At 45.4% G+C, this 20308-nt stretch overlaps 1 protein-coding gene across 5 annotated transcripts in view; it reads left to right on the top strand.

The window, feature by feature from the left end:
* KIZ (kizuna centrosomal protein) overlaps positions 1-20308 on the top strand; it is a 47719-nt gene that overhangs the window by 21265 nt on the left and 6146 nt on the right. For 2 of the 5 annotated variants that reach the window (XM_075749970.1, XM_075749974.1), the window contains 6 exons: positions 1715-1849; positions 2966-3130; positions 4451-4601; positions 7595-7754; positions 8771-8836; positions 16846-16942. In XM_075749970.1, coding sequence (XP_075606085.1) covers positions 1715-1849; positions 2966-3130; positions 4451-4601; positions 7595-7754; positions 8771-8836; positions 16846-16942 — 774 coding nt within the window. The remainder of the gene's footprint in view (positions 1-1714; positions 1850-2965; positions 3131-4450; positions 4602-7594; positions 7755-8770; positions 8837-16845; positions 16943-20308) is intronic. The other 3 variants (XM_075749971.1, XM_075749975.1, XM_075749972.1) reach the window with 2 other exon arrangements.

Genomic DNA, 20308 nt, shown 5'->3' with positions numbered 1-20308 from the left:
TAACATCGTTGTTAACAGAATAAAGGTGTTACTGTTATGAAAGGTTATTTAGCAGAAGGTATGTGCCTTGGTTGCAGTTCACAGGAGGGTGCTGCAATTTTGCTACCTTAGCTATTAAAAAAACATGATTTTTGGTAAAAAAAACACGATTTTTTGTGTTTCCAAGCACTGCGAAGCGGGTGCGGTGATCAGAGGCTGTACACGCACCTCTTCAGACTTGTCCCGCTAGCTCGGACCTGTGCGAGAGCCCAATCCGTGCATTTTTCCGGTCAGGTCTGCCGCCCAGGAGCCCGCTGGTGAGCGGGAGGCTCGCCTGCCTTGTTCGAGTAGCGCCGAAAAGGGACCCGATTCCCCACCCGACGGCTCTGGCCCTCGGCCGCTTGTTGCCGGTCTGAGCTGCTGAACCGGAGGTGGAAGGCTCTGTATCCTCTTACCATTCCTTACAGCACCCGGCCTTTTCTTCAAGGGCTTAAACCCAGGGAGTGGCGGGGGGAGCGGGTCTCTGAGAATTAGCGCAGAGAAAGATGATGACTATTTTAAGGCCTGTGCTGAGGGGGTGGAAAAAGGCAGAGCTTATGCCTGTGCTGCTTCAGCTGCATTGAAGAGGACTTAGCACAGATGGATTGTGCATTACAAAATGTAACACATAATTCAAGCTGTCAGCTTAATCAGACTGTTTCCAGGAAGCAACCTGTAAAAGAGAAGGACCTCTTGTTTGCTGACCTCTGATCCGTAGCCTGCTGCAGATTGTCATACATTTTGTTTTTCTTTATGTTGCTGTCCCTTCCTTCCCCTTCCCTTTTTATTATTGTATCCCTCTCGAGTGGCACCCTGGAAGGACCACCCAGCGGGAGGAAAACAATGGGAAACGAGCCGGCTGCTAAAATACAGGGTTTGTAAGACTGGGGGAAAAGAAAAAGCGCTGTTTAACTGCATATGTGATCTCCCTGGTATTGTTTTGCTTATTAAATGTCTAGGAAACTCGACTAAATGCACGGCAGCTCCCACTTAATTGTTCACTGTTGCCCAACAGTCCAGTGGAAAACACAACTTTCGGTACAGCTTAATGCGATGCAAGTTTTCATGCCCAGGGCTTTTCACTCGAGGGAGCTTGAACCAAGGTTAACTGTATAAATATGCCAGCCTCTACATACGGGGGGGAAGAAAAATAATCTTTATGTTGCCTGTGGGGGTCTGCGGGCACAGGCCCAGCTGGGGCATTGCTGGTGCAGACCTGGCCTGGAAAGTCCCCAACAAAGCCGGCAGCCGGCCTGGACCTGAATAGCCATTTACACCTCTGTTCGAGGATTAGCCTGCTGTATTGTTTCAATGTTTTAAGTCCTAATTTGCATCATTATAGAGGTGCAGCTTCATCAAAACCCCTCTGAGGTCCCAGTTATGTCCCTGTACCTGTAGGTGGTCACCAGATTTATTTCGATTGTGGAGGTGAAGGAATTAAACTACTCGGCGCAGGGGTAATTTCAATGCAGCGTCTCAGGCCCCGGCTGATTTTTGGATGGTTTGTTTGCTCATGTGTGTTGTTTTGTTGGGCTTTTTTTCTTCCTACAGAGCTCAAGCAATGTGGTTTTTGCTGTTGTTTGCTTTGAAAAGCTAAACTGAGGGTGCTTATTTTTCCAGCTGGTGTGATGGGAATGCATTTAAAATACTGTCACAACTTGAGTTGCTTCACACCCTGTTCGCTGTCTGTCCGCAGGCACGGCGGGACGCTGGCGGGACTCTCCCGTGCGCTGCAGTTGATAGAAGAGGCGGTGGTGAGGAGGAGCCCCCGGCACCGGGCGCTGTACCAGGGCGAGCACGCGGGGACGATGGGCACGGCGGAGCTGCTCAGGTTAATGCTGCTTCCCTGCCGGCCACCTCCCCTCTCGGAGGAGAGCAGTGCTGCCTGCGCCTTAACCCCATCCCCTGTCTTCTCGCTTCCTTGCTGCCGTGCATCCAATGTAAGGCTTGTAATAATTCTGTTGTTGATTGCTTACACGCTTCTAATTGAATTCAGGTGAGCAACGGCGAGAGGCTGTTACCGAGCAGCTTTGCAGGAGCCTGTTGAGATTTGAGCTGGGGTCCTCGCTCTTGCGGTGACAAATGGCCAGCGCAAAGAACAAGCAGGCTCCTGCAAACAAACATTGCCAGTTGCTAAGAGGCCTCCCTCCCTTTCCACTGTTTTAATGTCATCAGAGAGCTGAAATATGGCACTTTAGAAGCGCATACGCAAATTACTCCAACAAATACTCTAAACGCAGCACTTTTTGCAGCCTTGCTCCACAGATCCCTTAGGTGAAGTAAATACTTATTTCCAAGAATGAGAGCATCCCCTTAGCTGGTAATGCTAATGTGATTTACCAAGGTAGAAAACAATAACCAGAAAAATCACCTCTTCTTTGAGGTAAAAGAGCAAAGAGAATCACCAAACCCCACGTGTTAACAAAACCAGGGTCAGAGAGCCCTCACTGTCCCTCTGCAGCATGGGCTCTTAATTACAAGAACTGGGAATGGCTTTGCAATTTTATTTAAAATTATGTGTCAGCCTCCATAAACTAGGGTTCTCTAAGCACTTGATGGTTAGAGGATTTCTAGGGAGTTAGGAGGAAGGGTTGCCAAACCGACCTGGCCCCTCTAGCCCACTGTTGGAGGTGGGTTCCTGCAACAGAACTGCTTTAGCCACGGCACGGCCAGGAAACGATTTCACCGAGCAGACATGCACAGGTTCCTCTCTGCTGTCACAAAGCAAAGGTGTGAGATTAAACCTGGCATTTTCAGAGCGCTGGGTTTGACCTCACTGTCCTGCTCTGCATCTTTCGCAGAGAGCATCAGGGATGTTTGTCCCTCTTGGCTGTCTCACCAGTTATCCCCTTAGCCAGGAGGAGTGTTACAGATTCTGCCTCCAAACCAATGCTGGCTATCTGGGCTTTAAATAAACATTGCATGTAATACCTGCTTTATTTTGTAGCTTTTGTAATCGGGCCGGCAGTCTGAAAGAAGACGACCTTGAAGCATGCGAAGCAGTCGTCCTTCATCAGCTTCGGGCTTTGTTACAGAGCATGCTGAATGGATGCCTCCTACCTGAGAAAACACTCGATGTTAAAGGTAGAGCGGTGGATGAAAAGCAAACCAGGTATCGCAGACGCAAAACTTGTGTGTGATTAACGTTCTTTTCTTTCCTCCTCAAGTCTGCTCTGCCTCTCTGGTGCAGAGAAAGCAGACCTGGGGCCAGAGCTCCATTGCACTGCAAAATAGAGACATCTGAGTGCTGATCTTTACGCACCTTGGCAGCAGCCGTGTGACTCGAAATGAGAACATTAAGCAAATTCATTTATTTTCCTTTTCATTCACTGATGGTGAATCTTATTCTGCTGGGCAGCACTTGGGCTGGGTCCCCCCATCTTGCCAGTCCGCAGCATCTCCCACCCCAGCCTGCTTCGGCAGGGAAGGAAACGTATTAACTTCAGAGACCTCTTAGCCAGTAATTTGTGATCTTCAACATGAGTCTCGGGCATTTAAGGATGGGGAATGTCATTTTGAGAAGCAAATTATTTTTCTGTGAAGCAGAAGATGCATACAGCCTTTAAAAACAAGAAAATGCCATTACTCAAAATGTGTTTGTTTTTTTTCTCTCTCCTATGCGTATGGCACAAGGACGAGTGAGAATTGCTTTTTTATTATTTTTTTTTTTAGATCTCTTTAATACAGTAATGAAAACAATTTCCTTTCTTTCTTGGCACCTGTCTAGACCTTCCTCCCTGTTACAGGCTCAGCGATGCTCAAGTGTTAGCAGGACCGGGGCACTTGTGAGCGCTGAAGAATGGTCTATTTGACTATACCTGGTTCTCCTTTCGAGGCTGATGTGCCTGCGAGTACTAATATGTTGTTGTGTTTCCTGAATGGTTTCTTAGGGACAAACACTTGTTGAGTTAATTGGAATTCACTCCTCTGTTTGTGAAACTTCATCGGAGCAACTGGAAGAACAAACATCTTTGGCAAACAAGATTGCAGTATTTATATTTTCTGCTTTAAAGGAAAAGGCACCTTCTGCTCAAAAATAATAAAAAGAATTCTGAAAAAAAAAAAGACAAGCCTGGGGAAGTGGGTGCCCGGCAGAGTGCCTGATGGACTGAGTGAGGTCTGTCCAAGGCTGAGACTAGGGGCTGCAGAAAGGTTTAACGTCTCCCGACCCTGAGTCTCAGGATGGAGCCAGGGGACGGACATGGTGACGATCACCCTTGCCCATCCTCCCCACACTTGCAGAAGTCACTCATGACTTCTTATGTGTTCCGCTTTGGATGTTTTTAAAAGAAAAAGTTGGGACTAAGGACAAAATGTGGTGGGTTTTCCCAGTGCATGTTGACTCACTTGTCCAGAGAAGGGAGTAGCACGGCACCTGTGAGTGTCGCGTACGTGGGGTGTCCCACTAATGGCACTTGTGTTTCTTTCCCAGGCCAGACCAGCAGTGGGACGTGGACACGCTACAGACTTGTTTGAGCAACCATGCCTTGTTCTTGAAAAAGCACCAGGTTCAGCTCACGGAAGAAGTGGCGGAGATGTTTGAAAGGCTGCTGGTTTCCAGCAAGAAGGCACAGGACAGCCAGGTTGGCACTTGTATGTAATATCTAAATTAATGATGCCTAGAGACTAATTTGCACGGTTAAGATGAGATGGGCCCTGTGCTGCTAACGCAATCCAATGTGTGGGCTTTAAGGGGAACGACAAGCAATCTGTGTTCGTTAATCAGCCTTGGAGATGGTTAGGAGATGGGTGAGGAGAGAATACGAGTTCTTTGGCTGTTTCAGGGCAAACACATACCGCACTTCATCCCCCAAAGAAAACAGTCTCTCTAAGGTCTCCAGGAGATTGTCTGTTTTCCACCCTTCAAACTAGTTATTTATTTAAACAAGCTCACACACTTGCTGAGGTGCAAATTTATCACAAGGCTTATATCATCTGTCTTTCTCTGTGGCTTAGTAGCTTTTTATCATGAATGATGTATTTTTTTTTTAAACAGAGTTATGTTTGGTACACTGAATATGCAGAGCGTTTTACAAATAGTAGCATGCTCGTTTTCTTTAAACGTTAACGCAAAAGGTTATAAACTAACTCTTTCCAAAAAAAAAAAGTTGGCATTCGGTAGACCTGCAAGTGCCTTGACCTCTCTTGTCACAAACCCAGAGCAGCCAGCCGTGCGGGGAGGGCAGGGCTCCCATCTCTGATAATGCGAAATTAAAAAGCAGGTTGAGCTGTTTTGCTATAGTCTAGTTTTAACAGCATTTGAAACAATGAAGATGTAATATTGTAGTCAGTTGATCACTTTGAGCTATGGCCAGGGTAACTTCTTATCCACGTTCAGAAAATGTAATTTGTATTCTGTCCTGAAAGCATTCAGTCAAGTAGAAGAGATGAGCAAGGAGCATATCGTTGTGCTGGTGACAGATAAACAAACACCGTCCATAAATTTATAATTGCATGTAAAATCTTTTACAAAGTCAAAGCTCAATAACACAAGCTTTATGGCTGAATATATGCAATGATTATTGCTATGTGTTACTGTGGCCCACACATATACATTTAACACTTATGTAACCTATTAAGTGGATCCAGTCAATTAAATGTAATGCCAGGATGCATCCCTACTCTGAAACACCTTATCTCCGAGCAGGTTGCACAGAACAGAATCAATATAAATTACACAACATGCATGTACAGGACTAGCTGCTTTACCATAACGATGTATATAATGCAGCAGTGAACTCACAAGCGATCTGCACCTAAGGATCTTAAACATTTACAACTCCAGAGTTCAGTTTTTTTGGGCCGTGCTGATGACTTCTTCTCCGCGGGCTATAAGACCTGCCGGGAACCCCTTTGGAGGGTGGTACTGTACAGCCAGGCAGCAGCGTGAAGGTGCAGGAGGGGGCTTGAGCTCCTCACCCTGCCCACAGCCCTCTGTCCATCCCCATCAGCGCTGGTGGTTCTCCTCCAGCGTCCTCAGCATTGCGCCCATGCCAGTGGCCCGCAGAGTCTGTCTGTCCAGCTGCCTGTCTTCTCCTCGCTTATCGCCAGATTATGTCTGTCTTCTGTTCTCTTACGTCTTACTGTTGCCTTGGTGCCTGTGACACTGAACGTCGAGCTTTGGTTCTCTGGGTGGGAACCTTCCTTCTGCCTGGATTAATTAACGATGTTCGAGCTGACGTTGATTGCTTGTATTTGGTGGTGGTGCATGCATGCCTATTTGGATGTTAAATGATACTGCAAATAGGTAAACGAAGTACTCCTGGTGTGAGAAATGACACTGAGATGAACTGCTGCGTGGGAATTAATTTCTTTCAACAGCAAAGATTTCCCAATCCTGCCTGTAATTTAAGGCATTCTTTACATTAAGAAAATGAGACTTAAAATCACTGGTTTTTGGATGAAGTAGCATCGCATTGCTCATGTTGGTTTTGTATGAAGACTTCCCATATGTAAGTTTAATAGAAGAAAATTCAGCAAGCTGTTTGCTTAAGACTGAAAAGTTGCCATTCTGGGCTTCTGAATAAATACAGATTAATGAGGAGGGGGCAGATGCAGTGGAATAAAATTTCTCCTGAGTCCAAAATGTGTTGGCTTGAGGTCAGTACATATAAAATAAGTTACAAAACCTAGAATTCTTGGAGATGTTGGTCTTCATTGCTGAAGGCTTATTGTTTTATTACACAATGAGATAATTAAAGCAGAAAATCTAGTAGATCTTAGACTCAAGCCCGTATTTTGCGTTACAAAATAAAACCACAAGGAACACGCCACGAGTAAAGAAGAGATAGGAAGGATGCCCAAAAAGCCTTTGCTATTCTTCGTGGGATAATAAATGCCAGGAAGGATGACTTCTCCTGCTCTCAGAGCGCTGTAAAGCCACACGCAGTACTTCTAACGCAGGTGGATGGTAACCAAAGGAGCACTTGCTCTACTCTAAGCCTGCTTTTAACTCGGCCATATTTACAGTACCTTCAGCTCCCTATAAAGGAACTGGCTTCCAGCTTAATTTTTTGTGTCAAAAATGGGTTTAACTACGGAGGTCTGAGTAGCGCTGCCTCAGAGGGCTGCGTGCACAGGCAGGAGAGAGCAGACTTTACAAACGCGCAGGAATAACACGGATTAAACTCAGACCTGCGCTTGGCTGAGGCTGGCTTGGGCAAGCTGCGCGTCGGGCCCACGGGTGGTGTGCTAAGGCGCAGCTATTGCTAACGCTGCGGGTTAACCTGCCTCCTTGCTGCGTGCCTGAGAGGGAGAGAGTTCTTCTCGGTCTGTTGCTGCTGCAGCGTATTTGATCCACCGTCCTGTTTTGCTTACCCTGAATGCGTGAGGCAGGGAATACAGAGAATTTCCAGCAAACCTAGTGATTCAAAGAATAATTCAAAGTTTGTGTTACTTCAAGGCAGAACACGATTCCTGAGCTAGCACTGATTTAACTCAGAGGTAATTTAACATCGAACAAAACCACCCTGGAAACAGATTACATGAAGTATACATTAGCCTAAATGTATGTTGGAAAACGCTCGAGATGAAGGATAATAGGGCTGCGGCTATTTTTATTTTTTTAATGCTGCAGGCTCTACCAGTGTTGAGAGAGGCCCTTCCAGAAGAGTGTGGGGATAGGTCATCTATTCAGAGTAATGAATCATCTTACAGCTTGCCATCGATCCCAAATGACGGCGGGGAAATAAAGCAGGCAAAACACTCTCCCCAGCTCACCGGCGCGGGAGAACAAGGTAACAAGTGTTAAAAGGTCCGGCTACGCGCTCCAACTTACCGTCCTCATCTCTGTATATGTATTTTCTATCCAAATCTGCAGAGGACTGTATTATAGCAACTGGCGAATTAATGTATATTTGTAACGAACGTCAGGGAATTTTCCTAAATATCTCAGGATCGTTTGTCATTCTCGTTACTTCTTAAAATGCACGATGCCTATTGTGACTATTTTTTTTTTTCTGCAGGAGTAGAAAAGCAAGCCTTGTGGCACTTATTCAAAACTGATCTCTGGGTGTGCACATCTTCAAAAACTGTCTACCGTTTAGAAATTGTGGGATATATTCGTTGCCTTTTATTATAAAGCCAGATCGCAGAATAAATTTGCAAAAATAAGAGTTCATGCTGAGGAGGGTGTGCAGTGCAGTTTCAGAGCTTAGAAGGTGAACGCGTTTGTGAAAACCCAGCTAATTTCTTTAGATAAGGAAGTAATATATTAGTCCGGCGTAATAACCGGCGACGGCAACTCGCTCAGTCTGCTCTGAGAGCATCCCTTACATCAAAGTCCGGAAGAGACAGGCAATTAGGTTGCAATGCTCTTTACACAGCAAATGTAAACAAACTGCTCTAGGCCTCCTAAATTCACGGGACTTTTATCCACGGATGAGCCTGGAGACTTTGATTTAAACTAATTTTCTGCGGTCGGTATGATATATGCTGCTGCTGTCGGGCTGCTGGACGAAATCGCAGAGTTACTGTGGGCTGTTTGTTTCCTAAATCCCATTGGGTCTTAAATAATTTAAGACATTTGGTTAGCTCGTCCTTTTCTCTGGAAGCTACAGAGAGGCAGGGTAGCCTCGCATGCGAGGCAAGTTCACAGTAGGCGCCTCTTTTAAGAACGGTAATGGATAGTTTAGATCAATAAACAAGAGATAACAAAAGTGAGAAATTAAAGGGAGTAGGGCTTAAAAGCAAACAAACCAGTCTGATCACTGCGACTTTGAAATGTGTTTCATTATGGTGTGTTCACATCCAGAAGTCACAAGCGGGTGTGAAGATGAGAGCAAGGAAGAAAGCGCGGTCGAAAAGATTCCTATTACAGGTAAAAGTAATGGCTGCATATTAACCTCGAATCCAGTATTCAACTTTATTATATAATCAAAACATGGCATTTTAGTGGTCTGGGTCCACTAATAGTGAGTAAATTCAGCTACTACATACTGAGCGCAAAGATTAAATGTAAGATCATAAAGTCCACGCTTATGTTAACATAAACCAAGATGGAAAATAACAGCGCCTATTTAATTCCTTGTAATCATGTTATACATTTAAACCATGTGAATATCCTGTCATTTAGCCTTTCAGGTCCCGGTATCAGTGTTACAAAGGTCAGTCTCCATGGGGAAGATCCAGTAATTATATGGCAAACTACAGATGTTTCTGATTTGATTCTTTTCTTTTCTCGAGTAATTGAATGTGTATCATTAGAATAAGCGCAGGGAAAAACCCTGCTAGCTGGGAAGCCGTGCCTTTGCCTCCCTTACAAAAGCTGCCTGATAACGCAAAATTTTTAGCAATAAGGCTTTATCGAGACGTGTTCAGATCCTCCCGCAGCAGATGTACGAGCCTTGCCCAGGATCCCGAGACGTCGCTGCTTTTCGGTCCTGGGGTATCAATAACGCATTAGTATTCAGGGCAGGGCTCTTTGCAATGAGTCTCAATTTGCTTTGCCCTGATTTTGCAAAGTGGTGGGCTGCTTCCTTATAAATTTTGATGTTTGGCTAAATATTTATTTATGCAGGTGTGTACTCTGACAGAAAGGTGCGAGGGCATCTGCTTATGCAATGCTCGCTGTTGCTTTTCTGCTCTTTTACAGCTTCAAAATAGCCTGTCTTTCAGAGAGCAATTCATTTCTCTATAGAGGTTTTCCTCTGATGCTTTTTTGAGCCTAATTTGCAGCTGAAATATAAAAATGTGCTGCTTCTATTCCTGAATTATACTGCAGCAATAATATTCCTATGTTAGCCCGATAAAACTTAGATTTTTATTTTTTTTTCTAGAGTAGAATGCTTTCCACTTTCCTGCTTCTTAAAATGTCCTTCAGTCACACATGGCCTCGTATTTTAAAACATGAATTGCATTGCTTTTCAGAGGAATTAAAAGCCACTTAAATCTTTTTCATGAAAGAAAACACACTTCTCATCTGAAAATTAATCTAAAATTTTGCAACTCTTGGGATTGGTTCGATTTTATTTGTAATTTAAGAGGATTCAAATTTCAGGATTGGGGTTGAAGTTCCCTAAACTGCAGAGAGTCCGAGCAAGAACAATGCCAGGGATGGTGACTCCCTCCAGCTCATGCCATCACCGATCCTGGAGGTTTTTTTAAGGAGAATACCGGCTCTTGCATTCGGGTCTCCGTAGCTGCCGATGCTTTTGGTTTGCTTCTCCCCACCCTGGATCTTACGCCGTGTCAGTACTGGTTTTAGCTGTGGGTTTGCATGCAGATGTGTTAGGGAATTCTCTATTGCAGTTTTTCCTGCTGGGGACCCTGACGGTCTGTGCGGCTGTTCCTGCGTTAGATGTCAGGTCAAAAGCCAAGCCACGGCGGACGTCCCCCTTCCCTGCTTCTCCCGTAGCTTTCTTGCTGAGCGGGCGTGCAAATACTAGTGCTTCCTATTTGTTTAGATTAGGGACTTTCTCAGTATTTATACACTAAAACCAGTAACTTGGGTTTAAAATCTGTTCTTTCTGAATCTGCTTTATTTACTGTTTTGTTGCAGCGTGTTTCCCATAGCCAGTGGTCGCATCATCTCTAGGAGTGAGGCTTTTCATATCTCACTTGAAAGCGAAGTCTCTCCTTTCAGATGTGATTCATCTTCAGCCCGTGATCTTCTCCGGGCTTCTTGTTCTCTTCCGGCTCCTCGCCTTTCCAGCCTGTCGCTTTTTTCCTTTTTGCTCATCATTATTTGCTGTAGACTGCAGCCCTGTAGCACTGAAATTGTTCCGCACCTAAAATAGAGGCAACATCTCCGCACGTTGTCTTTTGGGCTCAAATGACTTGTTTGAGGGTTTGTCTTTGTGTTTTTAGCTGAAGTCATTTAATGTCCATGCTGTACGTGACCGTTTTGCTGTACAACTTTTTCCAAGCTTAAGGGATACAGATTTTGGGGTTTTTCCAATACTTGCTGCATTCTTTAAGGGCTTTAAATGTTGGTTTGAAACACTGGAACCCTTGGGACTTTTGGATTTTGATGGACTTCATTGTGAGAACTGGGTGGATGTGCTTCCAAGCAGTCTTCTGGGATGGCACTTGACAAATCCTTTGGTGGTTTTGGTTTATTTTTCTTCTGCTTCTGTTACAGGAAAAAAAAAAAAACCAAAATATTGATTCTAATATTCTGTAAGCATTGCAAAAGTGTTTGTGGTTTTTCTTTAGTGCCTGTAGGTGAGGAAGGAGACAGCTGGGTGGCTTTGGGGAAAAGGGCTTTCAAGCGGTGGCCGGGTGGTGTTAGGTGTCCCTCGGGCAGCCCAGGCTGTTTCCCGAAACCACCTGGGCAAGGACTGCCTGCGCCCGGAGCTCCTCGAAGCAGAGGCTTGCACCCAAGCATCGCCCGAGCCAGTGGCAGGACACCTCAGCTTTTCAAACCCGTAGTCAACTGGGGGGCGTGGGGCAGTGCACCTCCTAGCAGAAAGATGGTTTCTTCCCTAGAGCCTTGTCCTAAGCTTGTGGAAGGCCACGTTGTGATAATTGACTTTAAAGGGATTACCTTTTGTGTGGCTCACCCGGAGAGGCGGTAGCTATTAATAGCAATCTCATTTTATACCAGGTTATGTGAGGATAGAGGGGGATATGTGGACTTGTTCTCATTTTCTTCATGGATGCTTTGTTTTTTTATCGTGGGAAGACATGTAAAGGAAATTGTTCAGCTTTTTTGCTGCTCCTGAGGTAGGCGAATAATGCGAGATTAGAAAGAAAGGATAAAATCCATTATTTCTTATTTTGCTGGATGACTGTTTAAGAGTCTCATTTATGAGTAGGAAACTGGTGATTTTATTGAAGGGGCAGGTTTGTTATATCTTTAACAAAACCAGGTTCTCTCTCTACCCTTCATTTATGCCTTTGATTTAAATAGACGTTAAAGCTGTAAAGCATTTGAATAAAACTGGTGTTACTTCTCCACTCATCAGGCTTCGCTTTCACAACATCTTGAATGTCACCTTCCAGCTACTCTCCAGGTATAAAATCTCTAATGTAGAAATAAGGAGGAAAATCCCTCTTATGAAGGGAAAAAAAAATAGCCCTTCTTTATATATCATAAGGGAACATGAAAGGGTGCGAATCCAATTCTGGTTTCCTTTTTAGGTCACCTTTAATGAGCCAATAATCCTGGCAACGCTTTTCCCACGCCCACGCGTCCTTCCCGGTGAGGTCCTCCTTTGAGCATGAAGTTAAAAGGTTCCCGAGGTTCCACTTGGAGTGCACTAATAAAGGCATTAATAAGTCTGCCCAACTTTTCGCTTCATTTGATATCAACCCATTCGCAACCGCTGTTATGAAAAAAGTTCATCTGTATGGGATTAATCGCTGTTGTGGTCTCGCAGACCTACCTTGGGACAGCGTAAGATTGTATGTTTTGCTTAAATTACTTTGGACTACGTACTCAAGTCGAGCAGTGTAAAATATCATCTACTGAAGTTCCTGAAAGACCTCAGAGTCTTTTTATAGTTATGAATTCTGGGGGAGAATTCTTCTTTGATCTTTAAACAGAGGTAGCAGCTTCTGGAAGTGTTCTCACAGGACGGCTTGCTCCACTAGGATCTCAGAGTCCGCTGGTCATCCAAGTGTCTCCTCTCAAGAGGATAGCATCGTACGTTGGTCTGTTATTACAGTAAGAGTGTTTCTCCTTTTTTCCATTTAAAGGAAGGGAGAGACATTTGTTGGTATTTGACCTGCTCTTGGGTACTGGTTACTGCGGTGTTCTGCTCAGGTTTTAATTTGGAGATTTTCCATCTTTCTGCTCTCCAAAGAGCTCATCCTTCTGTTGGATTTGCAGGTAGCCTTTATCCTCTCTCTGTACGCAAGCATTTAGCTTTTTCGCAAGGGAAATCGCTGCGTACGAGAGCCCGCGTACAGCCAGCACTCACACCTCTGGTCCCAAGGCGGAGGCTGCAGAGTGGCCGTTTGTGCCGGCAGCGGCCCAGCAGCTGACAGCCTGCCTTTCATCCCCCGTAGCTCTTTGTAGGTTGTCAGCAAGTGCAGTAATTAGTGTTAATGTGGTGGAGGAGCTCGTTCAGATTTAAAGTTCCTGTGGGCAGGAAGTATTGTTAGTTTTGTATTTTGGTACAAGCCCTAGTGGTATGGCAGCCCAGACCTACCGGGACTTGTGAACGCGAGGGCAATGACTATTGCCAAGGTAACTGTACAACTACACAGCTTGCGGGCTCAGCTGATCTGATAATATTCCCTTCAAGGCATTGGTGTCTTTGAAGCCCAGTGACAGCTGAAATACCCAAGCTGCTAACTATTTCATTGGTGGGAAAAGCAAAGTCCCTTTTGGCGTAGGTTCTCGCTTGCCCACGGGAGGAAGATGCAGATACGGGTTGAGCCCGCAAAAGCACTGGGGTCTTTTGCCCTCCAACTACCTCCTTTTGCATACAGGATTATTGATTGTTATTGGAAATAATGGATGATAGCTCTTTATAGCTTTTGAGTAGCATACAAAGTGCTCTTGTTCGTCTCCCAGTAAAGCAGCACCTACTGTACCGCTTCTGCGGCTTGCCGACGTGCTTTGTCGCTTAGGTCAAAGCTTTCGGTTTTGCTCACCAACTGTAGGGCTACGCATGAAGCCTATGACCAACCAATTTGTTTTCCCAGTCTGCACTGTGAAAACCAGCAACCTTGTGAATTACCTTCCCATTTCGAGACAGGCAGAGGCAAACTCTTGGAGACTGTTCATAGAAAGGTGATTTGGGGTCTGCAGATGACTCCTCTCTGCTGGGACCCTAGCTGCAGTGAAGGGCTTTAATGCCGGTTTTGAAGCTTAAAAAGTGTGAGCTGCTTCCTCTGTGAGAGGTAATACAATTAGCAAGATATAAATGTTGCAAGTATGAAGCCAAGAGCTTTTTCTTATCTCTTCGTTTGCAGAAAATTGCATCACATTGCTTTTTTAGCTACTGAGATGTTTGGCTATAACTCTGATAGATGCTGCACCCTAGGCCATAGGGGGAACTCATGGAGAAATCTCGTCTTTTCAGTTCTGTGCTGGTACGTTCTGGGTTAGAAATCACTTTAACTGTTCGACGGAACAAAATAATAGCGGGTCATTATGCAATGATGGCGTTTTTTCCCTGGCATTGTTGGCTAATGAAGAAAACTACACCCATTTTGTTCAACAAAATTGTTCACCCCTGCACACCTATGGTGCTTCTGTGCTGTCTCGGAACACGAGAGCTGGCGGTGTGGCAAGGCTGCTCCTTCCAAACACCGCTTAGGAAGAGAACGTCAGGCAGATGGCATCTGGCTTTTACTCAAACTTACCAAATTTGGACGGGAAGGGAGAGGTGCTTTTTAGCGAGCCTGTGTACAGCCCAGGAGGTGCGAGGAGATGGCTCTCAGGAGCTGCTGCTGCTCCCCGCTGAACGGTTTCTATGGCACTGGCAATTCTTTCATCCAAGGGTTTTGGTCTGCACGCTCCCGGTGTGGCGTAAACTGAACTTTCTCTTGGTTGTCTTTTTTTTTTGCCTCTCCTCCACTTGGTGCATCTTTCTTGCCAGGGCTATTGCGTTCTGCTGCGTGCTCAGGGAAAAACGTGTATTTGCGTTTGAGCGCAGTGTGCCTCTGGCCGTCCCCAGCCTGCGACAGGGAGGGTGCCGTTATAACACGGCAAGGTAGATGCTTCTGGCAAAACAAACAACAGAAACATACGTGCACCCCAGAATAAAAGTGTGTTTTTGAACTAAGTTGCATTTGACCTTAAACAGGACGATTGGGTTTATGGTCCGCACGAGGGTTTTATGTCACGATGCAGTCCTATCAGGAGGAAGGGACGTGCTTAAGGGCTTTCTCTCCTAGCAGCATACTTCTGTCTTCTCTTTCCTGCCCTGCATGTTGCACCAGTCGCTTGTGCTCGCTCACAAAGGCGAAGCAAGTGTTGCCGCGTGCCCAGGTTGGGCTGGTTTCCTTGTCAGCGCCGCACGTCTGCAACCGAGACTCTTCCTTTCCCCCGACTTACGCTGCGGACGTGGTGGTGTTGCAGGGATTAAGCGGAAGAGCGGGGTAAGAGGAGGTAAGAGCCAGGTGATTGCTCAGCACGCAAGGCAGCAGTCGCTGCACGCTTACGCGTCGTCAAGCCCTTTGTGGGCGCCGCCACCCAGATGAATTGCTGCAGCAGGCTCTGCAGGGAGGCGAGCTGCGGGGCTTAGGAGTTCCTGAAAGGTCTCCCACTTCTGTAGGGGACGTGGGGTGTGAGTCAGCACAAAGATGCTCGAGGGGAACTGGACTAATTGGCAAGGCAGTCTGGTGTAACTAAGGCAGAAGTGGGGATTGATAGCCCAGCATTGTATTATAATTGACAGGTAGGGCAGAGCTGGGCTCTGAAGGGCCTTAAAGGTGAAGACCAAGTAGTTTGTGCTACTGTTTGATGCTGGGAGGGAAGGGGAGCCAGCGCAGGCACGGGAAGCTTGGGGGAATGGGCTTTTGAGGCTGGTGCACGTGCAGAAGCCATAGGGAGAGCTGTGCGACAGCAGTGGCCCGGTGCGAGCTCTGGGAGCGCTGGCAGAGACCTGGCCGTTGGGAAGGGGCAGCAGGTACGCCTGGGTCAGACGGGCTCCGTGCCGCTGCCGGAGGGACGGGAAGAGCATTCGACAGCAGTAAAGTTACTTGTGCGCAGGAGAAGCGCGTCCCTGAGCGTGCAGATGCATTCCTGTGTACCTCACGGGAAGGGGGGTGTGTGTCCCTTTTTTCCTCTTCTCTCTTTTCCCCTCCCATTCTTGATGTCCCTTTTTCCCCGTGCATTCTCTGGGAAGCAGTCAGACTTTGTTCCGCGAGCAGGACGCTGCTGCCACCGCAGCCCTCGTGCCCGAGCTCTCCCATGTCCCGTGCCAGTCGGCCAGCGGTCACCTGCTCTTGGAAGTGCCTGAGACCCAGCGGGATTCGTGCCGCTGAGATCCAGGAACAGTGCTGTGATCCCCTGGAGCCAGCGAGAAAGTACCCAAGATGTACAGAAATACTAAATTGTCCTGGGATAGAATGAAGTTGGTAACAATTAGGGCTTGTTTATAATTTCAGGACTATATATATATGCAAAGCAGCCTTTTAAAGTGGGATTTGTACTGGAGCGTCGTGCTCTTTGGAAATGAGTACAAAGATGAGTAATTGTACAATTCCAGTGAATGAATTCATTTACCTCTTTTTTTTTTTTTTTTAAATCAATCTTTACAGAATGGAAATGAGATACAGAGCAGGGGGGGAGGAAAGAAAGGGAAGCGTGGATGAAAGATTTTAAAATAGTGAGATGTTTGGCTGTTTCAGTCGTAAAGATCCCACAAGGTTTGTGTCTCCCCAGTGCAGCTCTAACTTGGGAATGGTTGAAAACACTGATGTAACAAATAATATTGAGAACTGTAACTATCCAAAATAATCCACGTTTAAGGGGAAGGAGAATAAAAATAACCTTTCTTCCTGATTACCTAAAGGAGAACGCGAGGATTAAAAAAAAAGAGTAAAGAGAGCCCAGAAATCCTTTAATTTTTGCTTAAAGTTGCCATGATGCAATACAGCTCTTAAGAGAATCTCAGTGCTTGCTCTTTTTTCTGAAATAAGGTAAAACATGCAAAAAATGTCACTATTCATAAGAAATCATTATCAGATAACTTAATTGATAGCGAGGGAGTCTTGTTTTCTGTGTTTTTAACTGATTTCCACCTACTCATGAGCAAACAGTCTTGAGGCAGATGCCGTAGCAGTGTGGTGCATGCCCCTCTCTAGACTTTGCCATCAAACCGAGATGTGTCCGTTTGAAAATAAGAGCGTGTTGCTGTAGGGACTGCTCACTGTTGTAAGGCCCGGCCACTGTTGTTTGAAAATTTGTTTCCTGTTTTTACTGGACAGGTTGGGATCTTGGTGACAACAGTTCCAAAGCAAAAGGGAGCCAAGAAATGAATTCGGAAAGTAGTTCGTCGTCGAAAGAAAGTCCTCCCTTCTCAAGGTAAAGTTGTTAATTCCTTTAACATGTGAAATGCTTCTGTAGAATGAGAAATGCCAACAGAAAATGACTGAAGCTCCGATTATTTTGGTTTTTACTTGGTCTAGGGTTACGGTTTGTATTTATGTTTATCTAAAAACATCTTAAACTTTTGTACACCTTATAAAATATTTGTGCCAAAGCCAAGTATTGTTTTGCAGCTGTTGTTTTCTCATTTTAAGACTCAATTGACATCTCAGTGAACCACAAATTAGCGTGTACAGCTGCTCTCAGTAGGGCTACTCAGCGGCCAGACAATGGGAGTTGTCAGGAGAGGGGCAGACAGAAAACATAAAGTCTTCAAGAAATAAAGTGGTGGGTTTCTTCTCCCTGTATCCGAGATGTAAACTAGCTGTAACTGGATAATGCTTTTCATGGCCTCGGCGTTGGGTTTTACATTTGATACTGGGGTATTTATAACACGGCTGTCTTGCTTTCCATCCGAGTATATTTAATTAATGGCCTCACGTGTACCTAAAGGGTGCAGTTTGTTCTGTAAAAAAAAAAAACAAAAAAACAAAAAACCACCAAACCCAGGAAAAAAGTTGTTCTGTGGTTTGTTTATAAACTGCAACAGTTCCCTGTGGGTCCCTGAGCGGTTCTGTTGGATGTTCCTTGTGTTCGTCACCGGCACGTACCGGTAATCGAACGGCAGTGACCACATCGGCGGTCAGGCAGCAGCAGCGCGGGGATGTAGTGCAGCGCAGGGATGTTGGCCGGGCGTTAGATCCTTCTCTGCTCCGACTAGAACGGCCCGGCAGGCGGGTGCTGCCGCTGCTCCTGCGTGAAACCCGCCGTCGGTAGCACTCAGGAGAGACTTCCGAGCGTCGTGATAAACGTTTAACTCCTGTTTACATGGCATGGCTGTCCTTCTGCAGCTTTTTATGCTGTTATCGATGAGGTCAGCTTTGATGCAAGACGATTCCAGTTTTGCGAGTGGTGTTCTGCATGTTGTGTCAAAATCACAGCGTTCCTGTGATTCCTCAAGTGCAGTAAATAAAGCCAAGTCGTGATACAACGTTGATGAATCGCGTTCGTGCTGTTCTTTGGGATTAATTCTTATAGTCTTATGCTCAAACTTTTTTCTTTTTTTTTTCTTTTTAAATTTTCTGGACCTTCGATGTTCCAAATCATACTGCCTAACGCTATGAAATGCAAGGGTGGTCCTGTATGTGAATTTTTAAATGTTAAATTTTAGTCATTCACTGAAGCCCAGAACAGCAGGAAGGGAAGGATCAGGCCCCGAAGGAGTTGCTTACAGGATCACTGTGAAGCATCTGAATAAGATACATATAGTTTAAAATGAACTATTTTTTTATTTAAAAAGAGTCTCCAAGCTTTTTCCCCCTTGGATGTTGCACTGCTCGCTAATAATGCGTTTGGCCACTTCTGCGTTTTTCAGATGCTGCTCATATGGCGTATGTTTGGGTTTTGCTGGTTTTTTCAAATTCTTATTTGCGATAGATTTTTAAAATCATTCACTCTGCCCTATAATTCCATGCCATTCAGCACAGAGAAGCAAGCGCACCTCATGCGCTGATACGTGATGCTGCTGCTTTAAAAAAAAAAAAAAAAAAAAGAAAAATCTCTTAGAACAGCTTAAAGTTAGTTTTTCTAAAGCAGTCACAAATAAGGCAGCCGTGGAAACACGGAGTTTAGGAGCAGCTCTTGCTTTTGGGCACTTGGCACCCGCTCCGCGAGGACGGCGAGCGGGGAAAGCAGTGAGAAAGAGGGAGAAAAGGAAGGGGCGGCCGGCCGCTTGTTTGCGGCCGGGACGCGGCGCGGTTTCTTGGCCGCTCACATTTAAGCGCTCCACTTAGTGCAGTCACTTCTCGGGCTTTATTGCTTTTACAAGTGGTCTCGAAACCCACTACTTGAGAATAAACATAACCGTGTAGCACCGCGGTGGTACTTTTTATAAATTCTTTGCTCCGTTTTGTCACTGAGCTGATGAGTGACCTCGTGAAAGACCCTGCTGGACCTAAATAAAAAAAATGGCTTCCTCTGATGTCCTCCAGACAATAATTATGATGTGCCAGTTAAGCCCAAACTACAGCTGAGGGATTTTACTTTAAAGCAGAGGCTCGGGCGCAAAAATGCATTTATAGCTCTTTGTCTGGCACCTCATTATGTGTGGGCCTGATTCATTAAGTAATTGGTTTGCAGTTGTTTACATGAGTATTAAGGCTTTCTATTCAGCAGCCTTTGAGAGATACATTGTGCAAATGTTGCATGTTATGAATGCGGAATGAGGGGCCGGGGACCGGTCCTATTGGCTAAACACTGCGCTCTGTTGAAAAGCAAGAGAAAGAGATTGGGTGCTGCTTTGCATAGCAATGACTTTCTTAATAAGCTTTACAGATTAATACACACAAGCTATAAAAGATGCAAAGAGATACTCTTAGCACATTTATCCATGCTCATTTCACTATTATGGTGCTGGAGACGGGAAGAATTGAGGGCTTTCATATTCGGGTTTTCAGTGCGTGTCTTCAGTGCATGAGACTTAATAGAATCCGATGTTTATTGTATTATAAATCATGGGGAAGTAGGCAGATCTGCAACAGTTTATTATTAAAGATTCTTTCAATGTAAATCTTTTTCTGCCATTGTATTTCCTACAGCAAAATCATTTTGTGGTTGAGTGGGGATGAAAGGCATAATGTACGAAGGAGTGAGTCTTAATAGGAAGCTGCTCTCCGAGTAAAGACCACTTGTTCCCTTTTGTTCGGCGGTGCATGCCAGAGCTTCCTCCTCTCCTGCAAACACCATCCCGCTCTGCCGTGAGCTATAAAACTACTTTTTCCTGGCTTCGTTTACTTTACCGAGAGAATATTTACACGCGCGGAGGTAACTGGCCTTTGACGAGTTAGCGGTTTGCAGCAGCAAGGAGCGCGTTAGGTTATACGGTTACTTGGGGGAAGAGGTACCAGAAGTCAGGGCTGAATCCCTCCGTGCGAGGGGGCGGCAGGCGATGTGTGTGGCATCTCCCGGGCCTGTAGCGATGGCCGCAGCCAGCGGAGGTCACTAGCTTTCTGCGTAACGCCGAGGGTTTGATGCAAGCAGTTTATTTTTTTTTTTTCCTTTGGCTTGTTTGCGCCGTCTCGTTTCAAAATAATCTGGAGATTAAAGATGTGTTATCGGCTGAGAACCAATGAACAATTTTAATTCGGCAGGACAGTATTTTAAACTTTGTTGTGTCTTTCGGAAGCAATCTGGTCTGCTCTCCAAGGGCTGTTTTCTAGTCGAAAGCCGCCTTTACCAAATACAGATGTAATGATCTGCAAATAAAAGTTGGCAGATTATAATTCATCCTCTTAATTATTCTCG

This window comes from Balearica regulorum, chromosome 3 (assembly GCF_011004875.1).
Source record: "Balearica regulorum gibbericeps isolate bBalReg1 chromosome 3, bBalReg1.pri, whole genome shotgun sequence".
NCBI lineage: Eukaryota > Metazoa > Chordata > Aves > Gruiformes > Gruidae > Balearica > Balearica regulorum.
The sequence above is the reverse complement of the archived record's forward strand: the minus strand, read 5'-3'. Positions and strand labels throughout refer to the sequence as shown.